At 35.4% G+C, this 19,651-nt stretch overlaps 1 protein-coding gene across 1 annotated transcript in view; it reads right to left on the minus strand.

Moving 5' to 3' along the window:
• LOC135088578 (uncharacterized) overlaps positions 1-19,651 on the minus strand; it is a 73,168-nt gene that overhangs the window by 30,844 nt on the left and 22,673 nt on the right. The window contains exon 3 of the mRNA XM_063983429.1: positions 2,287-2,495. Within this exon, the coding sequence (XP_063839499.1) occupies positions 2,287-2,495 (209 nt within the window). The remainder of the gene's footprint in view (positions 1-2,286; positions 2,496-19,651) is intronic.

The raw sequence follows: 19,651 nt of genomic DNA on the forward strand, positions 1-19,651 counted from the left end.
GCATATAAGTAAGGCATTACAGAATATAAATTACAACTTACTTACAAAAGAGAGAAAATGGAGAGAAACGTAAATGAAATTCAAAAACAACTGAAACCTGAAAGTCGACTTAACAACATACATGTTACTAATGTAATGTTTTATTTTATTGTAAGCTTTATACATTTAAAAGGTTTTTTTTTGTTTTAACGTTAACAATTAACGAATTCATAAACAAAAATCTTACAAATTATTTCATAAATCAATTTAAGTGGGATGATCTATTTGTAATGTTCACCACATTAGGAGTGTTATTTTATTGAATCTTAGTAACTTTCTTGTAGTAAAGTAGTGGTGGGATTTAACGAGGCAATGCAAAAGCACTTTTGAAAAGCCAACTTTTTTTAACAAAAAATAAATTACTTTAATATGAATTTTATTAGATTTATGACTTTAGAATCCGAAAAAAGGCTGGTCCATTGATTGTAGACCAAATTAAGCAATCCCAGTCAGCCCTAGGCTAAGTTACATGTAGTTCGCGTGCTCGCCGGCAGTAACAGAGGACAGAGTGCGTATCGATTCCAAAACGCTGATGTATTGTGTAAACACGACAAATGAGTTTCACGGTGATTCGTTCACGGAAACGAGATTATTGAAGCATAATGTACATTGATCTGTCAAAAGACACCCTTTGAGACGAAAAAATCGAATGTGACAAGTGGCTATAATGTGTGGGAATAGTAAGATCAATGTCCTTTACAGGGTGTCGTAAGATCCGACTAAGAAACCAAGTAAAACACATAAAATTAAATACAATAAAAAAATCTTCTATAGAAGAATACAAGCGTTTCATAGAAGGCCACTTTCTCGTCCTGTGAAGACATTCGGACGTAGGGTTGATGACAATTGTGAAAGCACTATAAAATGTAGCTATGGGTACATTTCATCAAATTATTAAATTAAAACAGACACGGAAATCATAAAAAAAAGAATTTTTTGCTACCTGATTTACTACTTATATCAACGTCACAGGGTTAATCTAATTTGTAACAATGTCTGAAAAATATTGGATTCTGTGACTAAAAATAAACAAAGGAATCAACTTCAAACAAATATTCAAAATAGGAGTAAACCTTGCGAATTAGTCTTTGTTAAACTTCGAGCACAAAAGTAACTAAATAATACTCTGTGTTTGCCTGCCGACGAGAACATTTGTGATACTTGTTTATAAATTGCTTTTCTTTCCAGTTTGTTACACACTTTGTCAACTGAGAATATTTTTCGTAAGTAAATACTTAGCTTCAATGAGCAGAATAACCTACTCGTGTATTGTTTCATATCATTTTGCGTCAACGTTATTTTAAGAATAAGTAAATAGGTATAGATCGTTTCATCCAAGAAGACGCGCCTCACCAATTTTTGGTCGAAGGAAGCGCGGTGTGCGCGGAGTTTGATCTGAGCAATCCGAGCGTCATTATTGTAGTGTGCGTGTGCACTCATAGATAATTTAGCGAGTACCGATAACACTCAAACATTAGCGGAAAAATTGTGGGGCGCGTCTTCATGAATGAAACGATCTATCGTCATAACATAATGAATTGCGGTAATGTTATCAAGTAGTATGTTAACTTCAGTACAACTACGTCATAAATTAATGTTCGTGTACATCTCCAGTTGAACTGTTCGGAACTCTAGAGAAGCCTCTATCGCTCGGGGCGTTGGAAACTTGTCAGGGTACGAAGTTGGCCTAATGCAATATAGCTCTTCAAGAACGGTGCAAGACAGTTGGCACTATTGAAAGACTCTTTAAATGGTACTTGATGATCTCTTTTGATTAAAGTGCTGTGAATGTTGGCTAAAGAGGCAATTTGTTTATCTTGAGTGCTGCGAATAGTAAAGTTTACGATTGTTGGTTCAAATCCAGTAAATTGTACAGATAACAGCACATCAAGCTACTATTTTAGATTAAAATGTAGGTATAACTCTAAGGTTGACAGCACCTGTACCATGACATGCAACATGATGTTTTATATAAATGCAAATAGTAACAACACTACTAGCGCATACCGCAGTATTACCAGTGTTGTGATAACCTTTCCCGCGATATACGCTGATCGCATACTTATTTAGTAGGTATTAAGTATAGTCGCAGCAGTGGACGTCATTTGGCTGAAAACGCAAGTATAGTCGTAAGTTTTTAAATTGTGTGTTTTTCAAAGTTTATTCGGTATACCGAATAATGGATGGGCCATTCAAATACCTGTCATCTTCATATAGCTAGTTGGTATGATTCTGAAAGCTACTTACATCAACCTCGATTCCTGGCAGCGGGAACACCCTGGTATGGGGCAGTTCTTTAGGGATGTACCGGTAGAACTCCTCTCGGCCCCGGTACCACTTGACGCTGTACAACGCCTCTTCATCCTCCAGCTGCCAGCTGCATTCCAGGGTCACTGTCTCCCCCACCAGCACTGCTCCTGGCACGTTGATTTCTAGGTTGTGGAGGCCGCGGACACCTGGCAAAGAAAAGGACTTGTTAGAGCTAGCATTATGGTTGCTCGGCAAATCGGCAAATCCTGGGCAAATCAAATCATTTATTTGCATTACATGAGTGGTTTGACAGTTAGTAAATGGAAGGGTAAACGGTACATCACATGTGATGATGTCATGTCACAGGACATTGCAAGTTGTATAATAAACTTATAGGTACATTTTACTTATAATAATATAATTTTTACGTAAGATACATTACATTTATCAATAAAAAGAAGAAATTACAATATTAGATTATTGCAGCCTAGTAAAATGTTCATCAATTTTGTAGAAACATTTAAAAAACCATGAGTATATCTGCCAATTTGTTTTAAACAACTAATTCATAAACTAGTATTCTTTATTTCTAATTTTTCTACGGCTTTGTCCACGTGAATTTCAGTTATTACAATTTCCGAGAAATTTTCCTAATTTTTCTCTCCATGAAAGTCTTCCTCGTGTTTAAATAATATTTGAAAAAAAATCCGTCGTCCACTCATTATCGGATTTGCGCTTAGCAACATATAAAGTGATTAATTTTTATTTAAGTAGATTATTATGAATAATAATGATGATTAGATTAATTAAAATTTTAAACTAGCTTTTACCCGGAACTTAGTCCGATGAGATTTTGATATAAAAATAGGCTAAATAATTATAGTAGGTATACATAATGTTTTTCTATTGTATAAGCCATAACATAGTAAAGTTCCATCAAAATTCGTTATACTTAACATTATTGGAGTAAAAAATCTCTTTATCTATTCTTACAAACTTAGGCGTTAATAACGTGAGTAAAGATTTCCTTATTTGCTGATTATATATTTATTTAAACAATGCGCTAAATAAAGAGGTAGTAAATTAATTTGAGCCTCTTTTATTTCTATTACCAAAAATGGCGGCAAAATCATGATACTAAAACTTGTCCCCGTGATAATAAATCACTTTATCAGCGTTGTAAAACAATTTACAATTTGTTACCTACTATGATTAAATTGGAACCTTCCTAAGCCTTGAGTGTCGTTTATTATTTGGGCGTTAGAATTCTAATAATAGATTATTATTTGGCCACCCGAAGACACTGAACAACCGCAGAATACATAATAGGCATAACAAAAGACGTGGTTGAACGGGCGACCTTACCGTGGGTGCGCAATTTTGCTAAACTTAGCAGTTATAGATACTTATGTTCAACAGCCTTTCTTTGAAATATACCGAAAAGATAAAATAATATTTAGTAGGTATCCCGATTAGGCACTTCAATTTGTTTCAGTCAACGGCCATAATATGCCACATATTTTGATAGAGACAGACATAATATGTCGTATATTATACGATACAGTTTGGCTCCGAGACCGAAACAAACCATATAGTGGTATCGTCTTGGAAACATTTTTAGGCTGCAAAAATTCGATCTAATAAATTTAATCTAGCTTGACGAAGGTAGTACCTATCTTAAAAGATTGAATAATCCCCGATGACCTGTGGGTGACCTAATATTCTTAAGTCTTCAACAATCTGCCTTCTCAAACAAATAAGATAAAATAAGCTTAGTCACTAGGTATTACGAAATTTAATCAAATCACGCTATATCAAGATAGAAAATGCAATGGCACTTGGCTAAGCGCCTTTATTATAATCAGTTTGGTAAGCCAAATTAAAGTAGTTTTTGTTTGAGAAACAATTTCAAAAAATATTGCAAAGCATAATAATATCATTATAACGATAGTATTTAATTTCAGAAATGATAAACATAACAAGAATTGAAAAAAGTAATTAATTGTACACAACAAAATGCGCACGTTGCCGCGAGCGACTTGCCAATGGTTTTAGCGTACAGATATTTCAACATGCTATGTCCGTACATAGATGACGCATCCAATTAGTGAATGCAACGAAACTAATTAAAATTGGGCAGCCAATTAGTGTAATAAAGGTAAAAAGTAGGTATTAAGTACTGGAAGGGTCACTCGGTGTGCGGGTCGTAAGCCTTCAAATTAAATTCGGGCGAGACACTCGATCCCGTGATGTCACAGCTTGGGTGGGATCAAAAACCACAATTTGAAACTAAGCCTTGACCTCAACAGCTCGGCAGCTCATGCAGAATTTTACTTGTAATTAACGTTAAGTTTAATCAAATCAAATAATTTATTTGCGTTGCATGTGTGGTTTGACAGTATAATGTGAAATGAACAGTAACTTTTTTGATACTCGTATTTCTCCATTTAAAGGTAGGTAGCCTATAAGTAATGTAGCAAATTCTCTGAGATGACATTACTCGTATTTAATTTTCTTTAATTAATCTGTGAATTTGATCAAAATGTAATAATAAAAGGTGACTATTCTATAGAAATTGATAAAATTACATCGAAAACCGAAGAAAGATTCCTTTTTGCCAAAATGTAATTTCGTAGCTAGGGACAGTTCAAAAGTCAATTTTGTAACTCAGAATAAAATGTGAAAAGAAAGATAGATTGAATGTAAAAAGTTTGTTCTTCAATACGCTACAACTGGATTTATCATTTAATATTTTGGCAAGAAAACACAAAAAATTCTCAGGGATGTGAAAATCTTTGATGATATTTTTTATTTATTTAAACTTCATGCACAATGTGCACATCAGTGTACAGTGGTGGACTTGATTCCGGGTGGCACTCTCTCACTCAACCACAGGTCAAGCCGATATGTGATTACACTACCGATAATGGCTTAGGTATTACCTACTCGTATCATACAGCAAAAAACATAACTGGTTCGGATTTTATAATTACACTTTGAAATCAAAATCTGATTTTATTTCACGTGTCAGTAAGTAGTTGGAGACCAACTGTCACCTATCTGACGAAGGTTCAAAGAGACTTTAAAGAACCTCTCGACATATAGGTAGGAGGACATAAAATCATGCGTAGTATGAAATTAAGACAAGGGTCTGACTCCAAGTAGATAGGACGAGATCGAGGCTGAAAGAATCGGCGATGACACGTTTGAAATACAGATTTAGGCATATTTATTAGTTTTCTAAAGGAAAAAGCTTTCAGTTATTCACATAGAAACAAAAAGCAATCATTGATAACATTATTACGTCTTCAATAAAAATAGTGACTGATATAAAGTTTTTGCTTGGGATCCTAGCCCCGTAATAAGTATTAAACGTTAATCAAGTATAAACCTATACTGAAGAATGTAGATATTTAATTTCACAATACTAATCATAAAGTTCTAAGAGTACCTATGCGTGACGGTTTAGTATAAAAGCTTTTAGGCTCGTGAATTTGAACCGAGTCTCGAGTTTCGTTTATACTTACACGCCTAAAAGCTGGTGACGTCGGTAACTTAATCGCTAGTAACGTCCCAATCATGCAATTTGGCGCATCTGAACGCCGACCACGTTCAAACGTTCACAATAAAGTGATTAAATCTGTCTGCAGGCGGTTTGCACATTCTGTTTTTCGGACTAATTGTAATTGTTGAAATTCGGTAAACTGAATTGTTTCGCAACTGTGACAATCATAAGCACAAAGCCTTATAATAACAGGAGTAATAAATATCATTTAGGTAGGTATGTAGGTGCTTTATTTTTAAGATAAACGTAGAGATCAGGTAAATAACTGAATTCTTGAAAATCTAAGTTAAATATGACAAACAATTATTGATCTACCTTTATAGTGACTTGCTATTTCTTTTCTATATAGCCACAAAACAGTACTTTTTTCCTGCTAGGCACAGCGGGACACTGAAGCCATTAGTGAGCGAACGTACCTTAATAGACTAACCTAGAAATGAATATTCCACTATCCTGCTACCACATAGTAGCAGTGATATTAAGTAATTATCAATAGAAGTGTAAAGGAGCATCACAGTTATGCACTCAATGACGCTTGTTGTCGATCGCCAATGGACGCCATGAGCATTCAATGTCGCGTATGAATGCCGCACACGTACGACAAACGGCTCTACAAAGTGATTATATCAGTCACAGGCGGCACAATCAGCCTTTCCAGCTAATTGTAATTGTGGAACTGAATTGCCTCGCAAACTATCAGAGCCCTCTCATTTGATACCATCTCGTGCTGCTTTAAATTAGAGGACACATTGCAAGATTTGTGGTATACAAGACTGTTATTAAGTTCTAGTTGCAGTACAAATTTGCATTTTATAATGACTCCCTTAAATTTTATTTTGGATATTTTTGTATGTAAATGAGTCAACATTAATCTAACTAAAATAGAGAAACACAGGTCTCAACGCGACATTTATATTATATGAGTTTTATAAGTTAGTAAAGAAATACGTACTCGTAGGTATAAAATGTTACGAATGTTAATATACATTAACTACATCGTATTTATAAGTTTTATGTGATGAACCTCTCACAATATTACAAGATAGTTTTTATACAATATAAATAGTGTATTTAAGCTAGGTATTAAATGTTATGAAATATTTTATATCTCGCTATTCTGCTCTGGTCTCAAAAGTAATTTATGGAAAAATACGAGGTAGAAGGAAAACTTGCTTGTTACTGTACTACTTTGTACTTTAATAACATCAGTGAAGCCAATGAAGACATGTACGAGTATTTTCGCAAATAAAGTTTACAAGATGGTAGCTTGGCAAAATAAATAAGTTACCATCGGAATTTCGTCCATTACTCAACTAGGTATCGAACGTTCGTCGTAGTTTCCACTTCGTTGCTCATTTATAAAGAGTTTTTCTATTAGAAAGAAGATTTTTATGTTGTTATAAATAGGTAGCTATATTTAGGGCTGGATATTTGGTTGGGTGATACTCTTTTCCTTTAAAATTAATAAAGCTCAATGAACTTAATAGCCTAAAAGAAATCCTTTCCAAGAACTGAAGTGGTTGCGTCAGCAATACTGACAGCATTCGTATTAAAAAGTGACAAAAGATAAATTTAAATTCCAATCACATCGTCGTCGTACGGGTTACACAGTCGCATAATTTAAAAAGCAATTTTTCAACTTGAAAAATTGTTCACCCGATTTTTTGACATGATTTACGGGGGAAATTTTCTCAAAAAAATAATTCAGAATATACGACACAAATCATTTACAGCTAAATAAGTGATAAAATATTGGCGAGCGTTGCGGGGCTGGGGCGCCTTGAATGGAGTGGCGGCATCGATCAATCATGTGGACACTTTAGCGAGATATCAATGAGTCACGACGAGTGTGGGCCGCCAGCGCGCCACCCGCCCGGCAGCTAACATCGCCCCAATGTTTGTGTTTACAGTTAGCTACACCATTCAATGCATTACATTAGACCGGGGTGGTTATTCTGCGTCCCATGGCTCAGCAGTTTCTTTTGGAATATGAGGTTCGATAGCGATTCCACGGCGACCGGACGTATTCATCACGACCATCGCATTGCATTGTTTGCATTGCGTTATTCATGTTCAAAGTTTAGATTATAAAATATGTTTTCCATAATGTTATACAAAAATTAACAATTATGCTATCTATTTATTAGTACCTATATCAGCAGTCATTAAATGAATGATATACAAGCCATTTTAGTGACCAAATAAATCAAATATACGCCGCTGCCCGTATCAGCAGGACATGTACCGCCCCAATGTTAAATGAACATTCGTGCTTAATCCGTTCAATAAGTTAGGCCGCCGGGGCTGTTCATTATACGTGTGTCGCAGTCAGCAATCTCTATGGATCGTTAAAGCTGTGAGTCAAAGCGAGTTTTGAGTTACGATAGCGGCCCAAAAATGTGGTTAGAGATCGATTACATAATTTTCACCTGACACATGTAATTTTGCTGTGTACGAAATTATACACGCAAGCAACATTTTCATTAGAATATAGAGTGTCTATTTTAAAGTTAAAATTATGTATTTGAGAGGCTATGTAGTCTCTACATTGAGTTATCAATAATATGTCTCGTGCTCTATAATGACTGATCTCTCAATAGTGACTGAGTTTCTTGCGCTGCTTCTTCTCAGCACTGGCCCATTTATTGTCCTGAAGCAGTGGTAGGGTTAATATTGGGACGTGTAAAAGTGCTTTTTAAAAACCTATTTGCAAAAATAAATGAGTTTTTTATGAGTTTTCTACTCGTTTTAGTAACATGCAGAAATTCATATTTACTTCGTTAATGACCAAAGGAGCTTATTTGGCGCGATGGTAATGGAGATATTTTAGGTACAGATTCAGCAGTAGCTTTGTTAGATTGGGTAGGTATAACATTTGTTTTCCGTATTGGTATGGATTAAAAAAATTAAATCTTGATTAAAATTTGCCTATCGCGAACTAATTGCAATATCCGTGAACTCTATTAAGCTCCATTTTGCGAACCAAGCTAATTTAATTTTAGAGGATTGATTATGGCGTGAATTCTTCTTAATCATCATTTTCGTTTTATTAGTCCGATTAAACAAAGTGGTGAAGGATTTTTTATTAATTTTCGTCAATAAATCAAACGCTCATATTACGAGATTACTTAGTTAAATACTTAGCGATATCTTTAAAATTAAATACACCCAAACTTTAAAAATAAACTGCTTTGTGTTTATTGAGCCATACAACGTTAAAAAAACAAATTAGGCCGCTTTTTCAATTTCCTATCGAACAGAGCTCAATGAATCACGAGGGCGCTCGAGTGACAACAATAAACGCGGGCTAGAGTCCGCTGGGCCATAGATTAGTATTGATTCCCTGCTGTTTATATTTAGTGTTCATTCGGAATCGTATTTGCTCTACTTTTTGCTTTATTTATCACCTTCAAAGAGTTGACAGGCAAAGATACAACTTTTTTAATTAATTTTAGTCATCATTGTATTTTTATTACCTATTAATTGTCTATTTGTTTTAACGCCGGTGTTCACAAACGATGCTTGATTAAGTGAAGCAGGAAATTGGACGCACAGCGTTGAATAGAGCTCTGTGATTGGTTCGTATGTCATGTTCGTATGAGTCCACGCGCACTGTAAGACCTCATAGTAATGTTTGTGAATACGGGCGTAAATCTCACCAGTACCTACTTAGGTGGTGCTGTGCTACTTGGGGTGTAATTTTCATCATGGATCCTACATTTCGAGTTCTTAGATTGACGACGAATAAAGATCCCTTTACTCGGGGATCCAGCTATCGGTCTCTCGTACTTAAATACGAGTTAAGGTACATTGTGATGGGGCGTCGACAGTAACGTCGCGTGGACAGATTCTGTTTGTTCTCTCAACGGAAAAGCCCGCGTTAGCGCCGCCCCGTGGTCACATATAAATGAAGGCAGCCGTTTTTAACGTGACACGTGCGGGACGAAGGTACCTGCAGTATCTCTAGCACGAAAAACTTTCGACTTCGAATCGTTTGCGAAAACGAATCGTCATTAAAAGATTTATTATGAAAACATAAACAGCGCTCCTGTGAACGTGACGTAAAACGACGTCTTTACTGAAAATCGTTTGCATATTCAAACGCAACGATTCGAAGACGAAAGTTTTCGTGCTAGAGGTAAGTAGGTACAGGAGCTGAGTAGCAATAATATGAAGATATCTTTATGCTTGCCGCATTATTAAACAGAACATTTGGAATCTACAACAACGTTGCTTCCTGTTACTTAAGTTCCAAAATACCATTCACATTACAAAGTTTGAAATGCCATATAAATAGCAGAATAGAGGAGTTTGCAGCAATTGGCAACAGCCGAGAGATATTGGTAGTTTCCTGGCCATAAGTGATACAAATGTCACAGCCGCTCGCGACAACAGTTAATTTGTCTCAAGACAAATGCTGCGAAGTGTTTCCTCTCCCGAATGGACTGTCATTTGTATCCGCTTTAAATTGGACGCACATTGAGAGAACGGGTTATGGTGGAGTGAATGATTGGGTGCTACAATCCTGTATCCAGAACACAATGGCCGCGCGTTAAATAAATGCTTTTGGGCACTCGTTTGGCTGGCTGTGGTTAGTATTTCGGGGTTGCTAGAATTTATCTCAGGTTTTTCAATGATATTTTACTTCGTTCAGCTCTTTTTACAATAAATAATTTGAATAAGTAGGTAAGCAAAACTTTTTGTGACACATCCTATTTCAGAAAAATAAAAAAGGACTGAAGGAACATTCGATTCTTAATGCGACTATATTGATTGGCCTCTATTTATTAAGGTATATGTAATACTTATGTATACTTTCTTCAGAATCTCTCTCTCTCTTCCTGAATGTCGGTAGGTTTCTATAAAGTGGGGGCTCCACGATTCAGAGGGTCCGTGGCCGAGTCCCCCAGTGTTCGACGCACCCGTGGTCGACGCCCCCGGTCAGATAGAAGCAATTTTTAATCAAATGTACAGTCAGTCACAAAAATGTTTATATACGAATAAATATTTATACTGATCGTACAAATAAATGTTTGATATTATTTTACCATAGTGATACCTAAAAATATAATAGGTTTTATTTTAACCTATCATATTTTATCATAGGTTTTATTTACCTATAATAACATGTAAATCGTTTTACCTAATCAAAATAATTGTAACAATCAGTCTTTAAAATAAAACTCAACTCTCTCTACATTTAACTAACTACAAATAAAAGTTTTAATTATAATTTTTTTAAGTATTTTTAACAAAAAAATAAATACATCATTTTAAATAGCGTCAAACATGCATGGTTTTCGTTGACTGTACTTAGCGCAAAAGCCGAAAAAAATATGATATTAAATTTATTTAAATCGGGGGTTTCGACCACTGGTGCGTCGAACACAGGGGGACTCGGCCACGGACCCGATTCAGATAGCTAATTACCTAATGATAACAAATTAAACCAGTGTGCTTACCATGAGTTTACGTTAGGTGTACTCGCTAGTGAGTACGTCAAAGAAATCTCCGAAGATTTTTTTTCTTAAAAGTAGCCGCTAGGGGCGCTGCACAATATGCCATACATTTTAATGTCATTTTTTACGCAGTCGCTAGCGAGCGCACCTTGCGTAAACTCATGGTACGCACACAGTTGTAAATTAACAATGATCAGTAGCAATGACAGTAATATTTTTAAAATTCCGCGCGATGCAAAACTGAAAATAATTTAACGAGATGGATATTCATTAACATAATTATAGGAGGTGTAACGGACAGACAATGGGCATGATAAATGATGTATTAATTGATGGAGCTAATTGGCGACCAATTTATTCAGTAACATTTAATTTGTATTGGTGTATCGCTGCCAAGTGAGGTAAACTCATGGAATAGTTCATGTTCGTATGGGTGGCTGGAGCTTTAGCATGATTAAATTAAGTACGAGTTTATTAATTGAATACGCATAAGCGCAAACCCAAACTTTTAATTAATCTGGTTACTAACACAATATATAATATACAGACAACAACATATTTCAACTTAAATGCCTAAGGATTATCCTAGATCATCTTATAACATTACTTAACTAAAATCGAAGTTACTAAAATCTTCAATCCGAATTCATCACACAAATACCAAATTTAAGTCAGCTTTAAGATTAATCGTTTCTAAGAATTCTAAACCTTGTTGATTAATTCTGTCCTCTCAAAGTTGCCTGGATAAGATCGCTTCCTAGCGATAAAATTGCCTATTTTATGATGGTGTACAATAAAGAGCATATTTATAGCAATAAGGTCCATTCAAATGTTATAAATCCACTAATACCTTGATTAATGGAAACCACGAAACTATATTTTATCCACAAATGAGACTAGTAAATTAGTATTCCATTATTATAAACAATTTATCATTATATCGTATAACAAAGCTTAGTTGTTGTAGTCAGGAAATTAGGTTTCAAAAGAGGTAATTTTATTGAAGTAATTTCACTTATCTTAAGGCGGTAAACATTCCAAAAGTTATTAATATAAGAGGGTCTTGTTACTTTTTCGTTTCATCTTAAGATTAACTCAGTCCATTCCAGTATGGTGGTATTAGATTCTTTACTCCGAATTTCTTTAGCAAACGATCCGCTTACTCGGCGTTTGTGTAAAAACATTCCCCTTAAAATACCACTTTGCCTCGAAGACTCATTATTTGATTGAAACATAAAAAGACCCAGGGCACAAAGGAGACCGAATCGTAATTGATATTTAAAGAAGCAGCCGCTTCCTCAGGTTGACGGTTCATTGCTTACGGATCTGCCCTAATAATAATAACCGTGTACTTGCAAAATGAGATTTCGCTTATAAAAATAGAAACGGAAAATCTTGCGGTCTTTAATTTTATTTGCCTACATCGATATTACATTTTATAAGATTTCGAAAAAACTGAAACAAGTCAATATTTTGTTTTCATATTATTCAAACTTACGCCCGTATTCACAAACGATGCCTGCTTAAGTGAAACCGAAATCGAACGCACAGCGATTGGTTCGTGGGTCACCCTGTGCGTGGACCTCATTGTAATGTTTGTGAATACCTACAGGTGTTAGGTTAGTAACCTAAGTAATTTTATCAATTCAATACTTGAACAATCTCATTTTACAGAACACTACTAGGTCCTAAACTTAATTACTTTTGAATAAAGGGCACCTATATGAAAATACGTCATAACTCAGAATGCGAAAGCACAGACTAGTTTAGATTTAAATTAGATTGTATTGTTCTAGTTTCAGTATACTTGCAGAATTAGTTTCCCCGCACTCTATGGACTTTATGCCGGCGATAGTTTAGTCGGGCTGTAAAAGGTATAGCGCTTAACTGAGTCAGTACCTGAGGTATGGGAGCGGCACGGAATTGGTGACATTGACTTGACAAGTCTACGAGCGGATATGACGTGACAGAGCATACAAATCAGAGGGCCTACAGTCAATCCAATATAGCTTGATTAGAATGACAGCTGCCATCAAAAGTAACGACATAACTTTGTAGTAGCGATCAATGAGAGCTAAATATTGGCGGACGAGAAATAATTCACGTCTGACCTACAAACAATATTTTCGACGACAGTGCTTCCAATAAAAATGTTAATTGCGTGTAAATGCAGCGTTAAATTACACCAATAAGTAGTAATTCGAAATCATAAAAATCGAGCTAGATTATTAACGACGTCTCTACAAGGTTATCTCGAGTTACAAAAATGTTAGTGATGGGACATATCGACAAATTTCATATTAAATTAAAACTAAATTTTTAACATATTTAACTAATTTGTGAGCAGGAGTTCATATATACTAAAACGTTTGTTTTTATTTGTATAGAGAACAATAGCGTCTAGACAAACCTAAAGAGGATTTAGGACGCTATTTGGATCAAACATGTAATTGCTCAATAATGAATAATAAATAAATAAATAAAATAAATAAATAATAAACCTTGAAGATTGTTCAAGCTGAGCACACTGATGATGATGATGACTACGACTTAGGTTGTACACCCTTGACATAAATTTTAAATTTTACTGTCTTTAAATATAAATTTTAATTGTCATTTTTATGAATAAAGATATGAAGAAAAATTGGGTGCATTTTTATATCATTTTTTAGAAAACTTATCGATAGATACATCGATGTGAACCGTACGAAACATACCCAGCACTAGTCACATTCGTTTGACAGCTGTCATTCTAATCAAGCTATATTGGATTGACTGTAGTCATTGAGTTATAATGTACTACGTACTAGAGAAGACATGTCAACTAGACTGTTTCTGGCACGTAAATAGGTCCAGGGACCGAAATTCAATTAGTATGTGCTCAGCGGTTGCTGTGACAACACGCTTGAGTGCAGTTTTGTTTTTTGAAATATGCCATCCTATAGACAAAAATACTGTTCAAATAACTCCAGATACATATTAAGTAAAAATTAAGGAATGACTTTTTACCATTAAGTTGTACATTTATGCACTTTAAAACACTAATTTAATTTTAATTTGTTAATTACAAGGCGTCACCGCGGCGGCAGCCATTTTACGAAAATTTCAAAGAATAAAAATCGCAGACTTGACACTGACGCATAAATTAGTATACGAAAGGAAGGTTAAATACAGCAATAAAAAGATTTTTTTAAAGATTATAAGCACTTTGTATTGCACAAATTACTAGTCCCGTCCAGCCCCTTGTGTTAAGCTAAATAAGCTTGGGTTACGGGTGGGCTCACACAATAGTCGTGCGGCATCATGGATCAAACTTGTTTGAATCTCACTGCTGTTGTTCGTATGCGACTGGTTAGTTAGTAAATCACCCTAATTATTGACACCTAGCTCACGAGATAGGCTAAAATTATAATAATTGTACAGTGTGTCTGGTCACCAGTGTCCGACCCGTTAGGGCGCAGTAATATGATCAATTTAATCGACAAATCCAGTATTAAAAAATTACAGTTATTTTAATTTTATTAGTTTCTGAGTCAGGATGGATTCATTTTTTACCAAATCTACCGATGTACAGGACCTATGAGTATAAAAGTGATTCGTTCGACAGCTGAAAAAGTAAGTAATACGTTGTCATCAAAAGCTTTCATTTAAATGGCAATGCCAGATTTTGTATGGAAAGTGGCGACTTTTTTTTTTCGCGCGGCCATCGACCAAACTTTGTTTTTTGATTACAAAATAGTGTAATAAACCAAACTTACTATGGCATGTATACCTCTAAACTCAGTCTGAACTGAGTTACGAGCATTAGAAGTTTGATGATTTTCATACTAGATTTGCTTTTTGTGCGCAAGTTTTGTAAGAAATTGCAACAAAATATTGCGCTATTTTTTTATTGCGCTGATTCTGCTCCATACTTACTGATGTCTGGAGCCTTTAATGGATGGTATTAATAATATCAAGCGCACGCATCAGAATGTTAGGTAACCGATGATGATAGTACTCACTCGTGAGCTAATTGCACCCCCCCCCCCCCCCCCCCCCCCCGTCACATGTCCGGCTTTACGGCCAAATGAAGCACAGAGTCCGGCTTTTGTGTTTTTGGACCTGGCAACCCTATACACAGGAGATGCAGCGGTGAAAAGGAGAGGTGGGAATAGTCCCGTAACTTCTACCTCACAGCTATTATACGTGTACCTACTCAACCACTGAGATAGTTAACAATAGAGACAATAAAATAACTGAAAGTTTCTGACTTTCAGTTATTTTATTGGTTCTGGAGTGAAGGCGTGGGTCATCCCTAGCTTTGTTCCTACCGTGACGAGTAGGAATTTTTCTAAAATCTCAAGATGGACTGACTGAAGATAGCAGGAAGACGCTGGGTGCAGGCCACTATCAACTGGGCGATGTGGAAATCATTAGAGGAGGCCTTTGTTCAGCAGTGGACGTCCAGTAGCTAAAATGATGATGACGATGTTTCCTTACAGTATCCAATTCAATAGGCAGAAACTAAACGTAAACGAAGTGTCGCCTCTGTAATGGTATCATTATCTATAACTCATAATATTTCGTGCGCTGTTGGATGACAGTTTTAAACTAGAGATGGGTAATTTTTTTATCGAATTAGAAAATACCAGTTAACGATTCTCAAGGCAATTATTGATTACATTAGATTTTAATCGGGAAGAAAAATAATTAATGGCTTAAGCATCAGTATGAAGCCCATACGCACTTGTAGCACAAGTAACACGATTAGCCTCAGTCCCCTCAGTTGTGAATTCGGAATCGCCAGTTGTAATTTTAAAATCGCATCACAGAGTGAAGTAACTAACACCAAAAAACGGCAGAGCGAAGTGATTTCGAATGTTTCAACTGCTACGTTTTGTCACTTGTCTAGGAGGGCTAATTTTAGTCTAAGGGAGGGGAGCTTAGATTACATTACAGGAAACGCACAATATAATAAAAGAAAATAATGTAAGTAGCTGAACCTTTTTGCTATTGAGCACCATGAAAATTTAAAAACACAATTTAGCCGATTTGTTTATTTTCACAATCGATTCACAATGTCTATGATGAGGCGACCGCAGGAACGTCACTATTCGTGCAATCCTATCAATGAAGTACGACATTTTCTGGTGCAGATTTTATCGCCATAAATTATGAAACTTGATAGTCATGGATTTGACTGACAGCTGTCCGTCAAATTCCCGCCCCGCACCCCGCACTGTAAATATTTTGTTCACGATGTCTGTTCTATACGTAGTAATATTACTTCAATGACTGTAGTGCGAGTTTACACTCAGCACATTTGAAGTCTCGCTGACATTTGACGTCCCAAAACACCCTCCCGTGTGACTCTCATACTGATACTGGCTGAGTTAAGCGCTTGATCTATAGTCCGTATGATCATGAAACGTGTGTACATTAAGTACGCCGATTTGGTATTTCCCGATTCCTCATACTGCGGGGTCTTTAATTACCTACATCTGACTTACCGTCGATAATTGTAGTGATAAAACGTCTATAAAGTCTTAAGTGAAAATTTAACTGGGTTATAAAGTATGGAACGTCCACAAATAACAAGATCAATATAATCGTTTATGAGGTTACGAGCAAACTTCATCATTTGCCGGTTTTATGATCCAACTAGCAATCAAATACTTTACGAGCTGGAAGGTCAGCATTCAACACTAAAGTCATTTTTAAGTCTTTATAAAACTCAGTTTTATAATTTCGCACTCGAGTGATTTTTATAATCCAAAAAAAGTTCAGTTTTTAACCGATTTCAAAAAAGAATGAGGTTTTATGTTCCACTATTGTTTACCGATTCATCAATTTTTTTTTTAACTTTGGGCGAGGCCTTTTTCCAGCAGTGGACATCATTTGGCTGAAACGAACTAATAAATGTATTCCTGAAGTTCCATTGTCACCAAGTCAGGATCTGTTGAGATTCCAGTAAACTCCCAAATGTTATTGGCACGTAAATGTGTTTCATATTTTCTTTAAGTTATTCAAGTATTTGCGTCTGGTAGTCATCCTCTCATGTTGATAGAAGGTACAACTCCCTAACTTGATTATTTACTTTTCCCATAATTATACCGCAGAAAATTACACCACTCCAATCCAAGTAGTTTCTCGATTAAAACTAACTGAAAATGTAGTTGGTTAGGAAGATTGTGGATTGAATGAATGAAGATTGGAACACATGCATCATGCATTACATCATGTTTGGAATTAAACACCCACGATCATTAACCACTATGGTTAGACTAATCTCTTCTACTTCCAAGCATGTAATCAACCGTATGTAATCTCTGAGTGAGCAACTACATTATATCAAACATGTAGTTTACACAGTCACAGATTCTCTGGGGGTAAATTTTTTAAGGAGTAGATTCTCAACGTGTTTTGAATTTATATCATTTATTTATTTATTCAAGGAAAAGATTAAATTGAATCATGAGAGAAGATTAAATTGAATATCTCAAAAATAAACTTACCAGTTTTAGTAAATCTTACTTGCCATTCAGGAAGACTTGAAAAGACCAGACTTCCTATCCGTGGAACTACTGAGCATAGATTTTTAATAAAATAGGAATATAAGTACTAGCAGGATCTCCCTCCATTTTACAGTCATAAAATAAATTTATTTTCAGAAAAAAACTTTGAACTAATTTTCTTTAGAAACTATCAACTGTAATAGAGCCCTAATAATACTTCTAGAAATTGTGTGATGTGACGAAAATCTACTACTAAAAACCCTTTGCACTATAACTCGCAACTTTTACTCCAATACGCACTAGGCCCGCAGAACAAAAGTCTTTGTGTGTTTACAGTGTGTACCGTCCTCTATACTAAGTATTTCACATATTTACTTTACAAAGTAAGGATATGTGAAAGTTATCCTGGCACAGACTTCTCCCTGTTACATCAGGAATTTCGGCCAAAATCACTACGCTTGTGTAAAGCGAGTTGGCGAATGTATCCGAATTAGGCTGGGGGCCAACTAGCAGTCAGAGTTTAAAAGAGCTAGTCAACTGGAAAAACCTTGTAAATAGCGAGGCTAGGGCTTGGAGGAAAATGTAATAATATACTTGGCAGATCAAATTGCCCGTAGTAAAGGTAGGGACAGATCTGAGTCTATTTTCATTCATGTGATTTTGAATGTAGAGATTGCTCTACATTATGGGTAACTTTTTTTTATTATAAGTTGGAACAAAGGAATAAAATTGACGTAGTGACGTAGTTGTAACTACATGGACATACCTAATAAACAGAAGAAATATCTGAACATTTTCCGATATGTGTTGATTAGCGATAGAAAAATCGGCCCTGTGAATAAAAAAAAATTAGTTAATTACGACACATCTAACTATTGTATAAATATGTACTTACTTTGTCGTCATGATAAATGATTATTAAGGCTTGGTATTTCTGCTAAAGTAGGTATTTCGCGCTGTCAAAATCTGCGCGCGCAATACTTCGCCGAAGACAGCGCGCCAAAGAGCTCTCGCGGCTACACAGTATAGAAATACGCAGTTTAAAAATACGCAGTTGGTTAGGTTAGGTTGACTTCCTTCCGTTCAAGCGTCACACTCACAGCACTTTTTAATACAAATCATATCCAAGTGATACAAATTAAAACAACTTTCAAAATTTTTGGGAATATATTTTAGAATCGAATAAATACAGGGTGGAAACGATAAGTGATCTCACTCGATTATTTCTAAACTATGCAAGATATCGAAAAACTGGTTACTGATCCTGAAAGTGCTTCACGAGCTCTATCTAACAGTACCAATAATAGGTTACTAAATAAACTGGATCTATCCGAAAATTCAATGTTTCCAGCTTCCATACATTTAGTAAAACCACTTAATATTAAAAACTATACAAGCTATCCAAAAACTGGTTACTGATCCTGAAAGTGCTTCTCGAGCTCTATCCAATGGTACCAACAATAAGTTACAAAATAAACTGGATCTATCCGAAAATTCAATGTTTCTAACTTCCATACATTTAGTACTGCCACAGTCATGGCACTCATGTCTTGATAATATTATAGCAAGTAAAGCCTAGAACCAATGTTTTCCATGAATCATTTGAAATAAGAATGCAATTTACGAGTTCATTTTAAGTGTTTATATTTAATTTAAAAAAATACACATTCCATATTGTGTGGCTGGCATACATTTAGTATGGAGGCTGAAAACATTGAATTTTCGGATAGATCCAATTAATTCTGTAACCTATTACTGATACCGTTACAAAGAGCTCGTGAAGCTCTTTCAGGATCAGTAACCAGATTTTCAATATCTTGTGTAGTTTAGAAATAATCGAG

The sequence above is a fragment of the Ostrinia nubilalis genome, chromosome 4 (assembly GCF_963855985.1).
Source record: "Ostrinia nubilalis chromosome 4, ilOstNubi1.1, whole genome shotgun sequence".
In the NCBI taxonomy this organism is placed as follows: domain Eukaryota; kingdom Metazoa; phylum Arthropoda; class Insecta; order Lepidoptera; family Crambidae; genus Ostrinia; species Ostrinia nubilalis.